At 47.1% G+C, this 6,507-nt stretch overlaps 1 protein-coding gene across 2 annotated transcripts in view; it reads left to right on the forward strand.

Moving 5' to 3' along the window:
* The window catches only part of ZCCHC7 (zinc finger CCHC-type containing 7), an 86,581-nt gene extending 81,330 nt beyond the window's left edge, over window positions 1-5,251 (forward strand). For both annotated transcript variants that reach the window (XM_017739016.1, XM_008637451.2), the window contains 3 exons: window positions 617-712; window positions 3,411-3,528; window positions 3,966-5,251. In XM_017739016.1, the coding sequence (XP_017594505.1) occupies window positions 617-712; window positions 3,411-3,528; window positions 3,966-4,417 (666 nt within the window). In that variant the 3' untranslated portion in view covers window positions 4,418-5,251. The remainder of the gene's footprint in view (window positions 1-616; window positions 713-3,410; window positions 3,529-3,965) is intronic.
* Window positions 5,252-6,507: the final 1,256 nt, after the last annotated feature.

Consider the following 6,507-nt stretch of genomic DNA (forward strand, 5'->3'; position numbering starts at 1 on the left):
CATTCCTGCAATGAGCTTTGCCAAGAATTACTATTTCCTTTGAAATCTGGGCCACTCTTCCATGCTCCTTTAGCCCCAGAGAGAAGGAAACACGCCAAATGCAGTAAGGTCGCTCTTTAGCCCCACTGCTTTTGGGCCAGGATTCCTTCATCACTTGTTAGTCCTGCCCATTGGTGGCTGCCCATGCCAGTGGACTGTGGCATCACATCTGTGCCGTGGAGTATGGGACTGGTCTCCCATTCTCTCTGTGGGCCATGGCATTGTGCCTCTCCAGCTGTATGTGACGGCCCCTGTCAGAGAGGAGGGGCTGGGACACAAGGAGGAGGGGGAGAGATAAATCAGCAGCTTGCATTCAGAGCTGAAAGAACATGGCCTGGTGGAAAAGATGCCAAAAATGCCTCTTCCCACCTCATTTGTGATGCTCAGCCTGAGCCTCGCTCTACAAAATTACAGTAACGTGAGCCAGTTGCTGCTTTTTCAAACTCAATATTCCAACAGCAAGCAGGAGTGTATTGATCTAAGCTTAATAAAATTATATTTATGTAATTTTAACTTATTTTTAATTCAGCATTCAGAATACTGCCAGACCTAATTCTTGCCCGTTTCCATCTTCCAGACAAAGCCAGGACCCATCAAGGCAGCTGGTTCCCAGTCGGAGCGCTCTGTGGCCGTGTACTGCTACAACTGTTCCCGCAAAGGACACTTCGGATACGTAAGTCTTGGCACTCTGCCGTGGGGTGGAACTCCATCCCTGCCACGCTGTGTGCGTGTGGCTGGAGGAAAGAGCTGTAAGAGCCAAGCTGGCATGTGACACAAGAGGAGTGTGACCACCACCAGTGCTGCCGTGGTCGGTGGAGGCCGATGTATAAAGGGATCTCACCCATCTAATTTAAAGATAGGAAGGAAAGTAAAAGTTGCTATCTCTCCTTGGCAGGTTCATTGGTTTGAGACTGCCTGGGAGAGAGAATATTCATTGGAAAACAGTTACTGAATACAGCTTTTTTTCCTTTCTTTTTTTTCCATTTGTGCCTCACTGCCATGTTCAACATCACATCAGGTTTTTCACCACAATCAGCCCAACTATTTGAGTGCTGTTTCAGGAATTTTCCATTTCTGCCTGCTTGTGATGATCCTTATTTGTAGTTTCCTAGTTTAGTTCAACATCTGAACTGAGTTTGGCATCGTCCTTCTGTAAGGTGCAGCCTGGTAAAGGAGACATCATGAGCCTTAAGTGGCTTCAGTAAAAACAGGAGATGTGCTTTGGTGCTATTTATCGCCTTTTTTGGTGCCTATCATTATAAGTTCAGCTCTGTACCTGCAAATACCAACAGAAAACAAATAATGAGTTTTTCCTGTCATGGAATAAATGCAGGAGCCACAAATATTCTAGTAAATGAATGTTAATCATGCACTGGATGGGTTTAGCTTATTTTTTCCTGTGGCTTAGAAACAGCAAATTGCCAGCAAATTCCTCCCTTCCCTTCTGCCTGCTCTTGTGTGTCAGCCCCTTCAACTATCCAGTAGGTTTTGTTAAAAGCTCAGGCCTTTAGATTAGTTTACTTTTATTAAACTGTCCGAAAAATGGCACTGGAGGAAGACAGTCGTATGTGGATACAAGTAAAGCTGCTGTGAAAATAATGAGTAATTATTAGGGATGCTGTAGATTGATTATTTAGGTCATTATTAAGGCTCCTGTAAAAATAATTAGAAATTATGTGTGAGGAGCTGATAGTAAATACTTAGATAGAAAATGGTAGAAACTACAAAATCAGAAAGGGAGGAAAGCAAGTGGTGGGCATTTTATGGCTCTCAAAGTTAAGGTAAGAAAGTGTTTGTAATAGTGTGCAAGGAGCAGAAACAGCCTGAGCAATGACAGAATGAAAGGGGATAAGCCGATAGTGACACAAGAGGGAAGAGATACCAGATCTTCCCATGTGCCTGCCATTCCCAAAAACAGGCAAAAAACTTCAGAAAAACTGATTCTTCACTAAATTTCAGCCAAGCAAATGCCAAAAAGAAAATGCAAAATATATCCAAAATGCATCTCTGATCTGCTGTGCCTCTGGGAGAGAGGAGCAGGCAAGGAGAGGGATTGCTGGGGTGGCACTGAGTGGTAGCAGTAGCACATACAGGAAAGCTGCTGGTCCCATGGTGCAGACATCAGGTGAGTGAAAGCTCCTGACAGCTCCTGGAGATTGGTAAGGCCAAGACATCAGTAGAATGGCTTCAAACTGAAAGAGAGTAGAAAGAGAGTAGCTAATCTAGAATTAGCTTAGCTGTCAGGAAGAAATTCCTCCCTGTGAGGGAGGTTAGGCCCTGGCACAGGTTACTCAGAGAAGCTGTGGCTGCCCCTAGATCCCTGGCAGTGTCCGAGGCCAGGCTGGACAGTACTTGGAGCACCCTGGGATAGTGGAAGGTGTCCCTGCCATGGCAGGGGTGGCATTGGATGATCTTTAATGTCCCTTCCAAGCCAAGCCATTGTGGGATTCTGTGTTTCTATGATTTCAGCGGTATCCAAGAAGAGAAAGATGATGAAGCAAAGCATAGCAGATAACAAGCAATTTACAAGGAAGGTAAAGGAGAATAAAGCACCTCTCAATACCACATGGTACCCAGAAAAAAGGCAGAATCACAGAAAGTGTTCCTGTTAGCCTAGCTCTCAAGACATGGATAAAACTGTGCGTACAGCAGTGAAAAAACACACATTCCTGTTCCAAGTGTTTGGGAAATAGGCTGGCATGCACATGATGCCAGTCAGCCTCTTCCTCACCTCAGCTGTCTGTTCAGGGCTCTGCTCCTCTTCTTTTTCCTCTTCCCTGCACTCTACGTGTGCAGCAGCAGCTGCTGCAGGATTTGCCTTTGGTTTGTCGCTGTGAGGGAATGGCACACAGTGACACCATCCATCCTGGCTATTGGCAGGCTCTAGCTCCCATTGCTGCTCCCCTCTTTTCCTAGCCCACCCACCCCTTTGGCCTGCCACACCTCTGCAGGGACCCTCACCCAAAACAGGCCAGGTGCCAGGGCTGCCCTGCCATGGCACTGTTTGTCTCTGGGGTGCTGAGAATGTGCAGAGCAAGTGTTGGGGTCCTGCCTGGCAGCAGGACAGCCCTGTCCCTGTGTCCAATAGCTCCATCAGCAACTTGCCTGGTGTTTACCTGTCATCACCTGGTCTTCATGATCTGTTCTGTGGGTGCTACAGATGTGTGGCAACTGCAGGAAGATGGGGGATTCTTTCTGGGTGCTCAAACAGTGTTCCAGTGTGTGAGGAGGGATTATGAGCTGGTAATGAAAATGTCAGTGCTGACCACATCCCCCCACAGGTACAGACCAGGACCTGGAGAACCTGGCCCATTTCACTTCCAGGAAATCACCACTCAGCCACCTCTAGTGACCTGAAATGTGTTTTGCAGGAGTGCTCAGAGAAGCGGATGCAGGGAAACATGTTCCCCAGCTCTCCCTTCGTCTACTACTACGATGATGAATGCGATATCAAGAGGAGAGCAAACAGGTTAAAAAGGAAGGTGGCAGGTACAGTGTGTTTTGGGAGATCCCTCCCACCTTTCAGTTCTGTGTTTGTGCTTTTTAGAAACATTGTGGAATTATTTTCATGTGTTGGGAAAAGCTGCATGGATTTGAACAGGTAGCCTGGTGGTAGTAAGAGATTTGTGATTTTACTCACCCATGTATATCATGGAAATTGACTGTGTCAAAGTCATTCAGTGGGCATTGTCAGATGTTTTAATTCTGAAAAATCTGCTGACATTAAAAATGCCTTGAAATAGCAGGAAGTGGATTAAATCATGATTTGTTAAGATTCTAGTGTGATGACAGGAAAAACCCACAGTGAAAAAATCTGCCAGAGATTAATTTTTGTCTAACTTCATATGTACCTAAGGAGAGCTGTGATGGCTCAGGTGCCAGGTTTTAAGGTTTTTAGGTATTGAAATAATGCACTCTGCTTCCAGACCTGCAGGAAGCTGGCCTTCTGCCGGAACAGTCTGAAACACCGTTGCAGGAAGAACAGCCTGAGGTGCACAGCCACAAGAAAAAGAGCAAACTTTGGAAAGAACAACGTGGGAAGAACAGCAAGAACAGTGAACAGCAAAAGAAGATGAAGGTGTCCCGGGCAAAGAAACCCCAAGAGGAGAAGCACAGGAGGGGTGTTGAAATCCGCTGCGAACCGAAGGAGGACTTCCCTCGGGGGTACAAGCAGCAGGTGTGCAAGGGCAGCAGGGTCCGCCACAAGTCCCTTTTCCAGGCATTCTCAGGCAGCAAAGCCATGTGTGTGCAGCAGCCTCTGGAAGGTGCCAAAAGGAAGAAGAAATGGAAAAAGCAGAAAAATGCTAGTCCTGACAGCAGGGACAATCTATTCCTTATAAAACAGCGGAAGAAGAAGTCCAAACAGAAGTCCTGGTGACGGGAAGGTAGGCAGGTACTGGCACTTGCTGGCTCTGGCTCTGCCTTCTCTTTATTCCTGTCGCTCTCTTAGCACATGAATTTGAGTCTGTCCCTGACCCAGCATGCTGGGCACCATCACCCACCCCATCCATCTCCACAGCCGCAGGGGACCACTCCATCTCTGTGAGCTGTCCCCAAGGCAAGCAGGACCCAGTGCTCCTGCCTGGGGTGGTCCTGGAATAGGCTGTATGTTTATTTTCTTTGCTTAGGTGTGTGGGGGGCAAGCTGGGTTTGGCAGGGGTTGTTTCTTCACCTGTGAGGTGGGACTGTGCTGTTGGAGCACAGTGCCTTTGGGGCCAATGCCAGGGAGACTTGGGTCAGGAGGGGTTGGGGTGGAAAGCGGGAACACGGGTATAAAGCACATCCCCTCAGCCACTGGTCCTCTCCAGAGCACAGAAGGGCATTTGGCAGTTCCCTCCCCGCTGGAAGGGGCAGCCACGTCTCTGCTTTATGCTCTGGGAAGAAGCAGTCGCCCACCTCGCTCTCCAGTGCGGCACCATCGACCCACTGCCCTCGGGGCTCAGCTTTCAGGGCTCCATCCTCCTGGTCCTTACCAGCTGTCAGCAGAGCAGGACTGAGCAGTTGGGCATGGAACAGAGTTTACATCTCACACTAAATCTGTCCTTGTTCCTTTTGATGTGGAAGCTGTTTCTGGAGAAAAAAGAGCAGAGTATGAAGAACATACTTGGTTCCAGTCACACTGTGCTAAAATTTAATTTTTTTTAATACAGTTATTTTTGTACACTGGAATTCAGCATGTTGTTTTAAGGTTTGTAAGAATAAAATGCTTTATCAAAGGACTAACACAAATAAAACTTCACATGAAAAATATGAAAAAAATGGGTTTGTTCCTCATTTCCTTGCATTCCAAACATAATTGAAAACAGCGTCATGTTCTCTTTCCTGAGCTGCAAGTACATCACCTCTGGCAAGAGTAAAGGAAAAAAAGTAAGGTATTTATACTTTACTGTTTTGAAAAGGAAATTATCTATACCCTGCTGCTCTCTACTGTACCACTTCTTAGAGAGCAGCTGATGGTAACAGGACAGGGTCACTGAGGTGCAAGTCCTCTCCTCATGCAGCAGTCCTGTGTTAAAATTAGAGACTATTTGTACCCTGCAAGGGTATCTGGAAAGGGAAATGGGCACCCAAGAAAAAATGGAGGACTCTCATTTTGCCACTGTTATCCCATGCCAGTAGTCCCTAAATTCATTGGGTTTCTGTTTGGCAAACTCAACAGTGAGAACACAGGTGTTCTGGTGACCATGTCATCCTGTTTCAAAGGTATTTGAGGTAGAGATACGCTTGCATAGCATTTGGGAACCTAATGCCCAGCTTTGCTTCAGTATGTCCAACAAAAAATAAGTTTTGCTTAACTTCATTTCTTGCTTTATTGAAAAATTCCTGATGATACTGAAAAGAAAATCAGTTCTAGACCTACTGAAAAATGTTAATTCCTTCTGTGAAAAGACTTGCTTTTAACATGGAGACCGCTCTTTTCCTAGATGCTGTGTTGTACATCCCTTTTTGGTTTTGAATTCCATGTTTCATTTGAGCAAAAGCCACCACTGGCCTTTAGCCAAACCAGCACAAACCTGGCAGACAGGGAGGAGGGTGGTTTTCAGTGATTGTTTTGGTCATCTGGCCAGCTAAGTTGTCTGGAGGTGAGTGCATTTCCTGCACCTAAGAGAGGTGCCTTTACATCATCCATGTGCAGTGCCAGAGGGTGGAGCAAGTCAGAGTTCTTCCTAACTCTTCCCCTGAGGACCAGGTCCAGGGCCAGCATGGCAAGTCAGAAAGCCAGGAAACCCAACCTCTTTCTCTGATGTTCAGTGGCTTCAGACAAGACTATTTCACCCTGGACACTGCAGAGGAGTTGTTCAAACCCTGTTGTGCGCAGGTGGGCAGACCCTGCCTGGCCTTGGGAAGGTCATGGCAGGGGGTTTAGGCAAAGTGGCTTACACAGGTGCTTGGGTAAGACCCACAGAAGCCTGGCTGCCGATTGTGGCTCCCGCCCTTTTCTGGCCGGGGGGGCTCGGCGCCCCCACC

Source organism: Corvus brachyrhynchos, unplaced genomic scaffold (assembly GCF_000691975.1).
Source record: "Corvus brachyrhynchos isolate BGI_N302 unplaced genomic scaffold, ASM69197v1 scaffold1097, whole genome shotgun sequence".
Lineage (NCBI taxonomy): Eukaryota > Metazoa > Chordata > Aves > Passeriformes > Corvidae > Corvus > Corvus brachyrhynchos.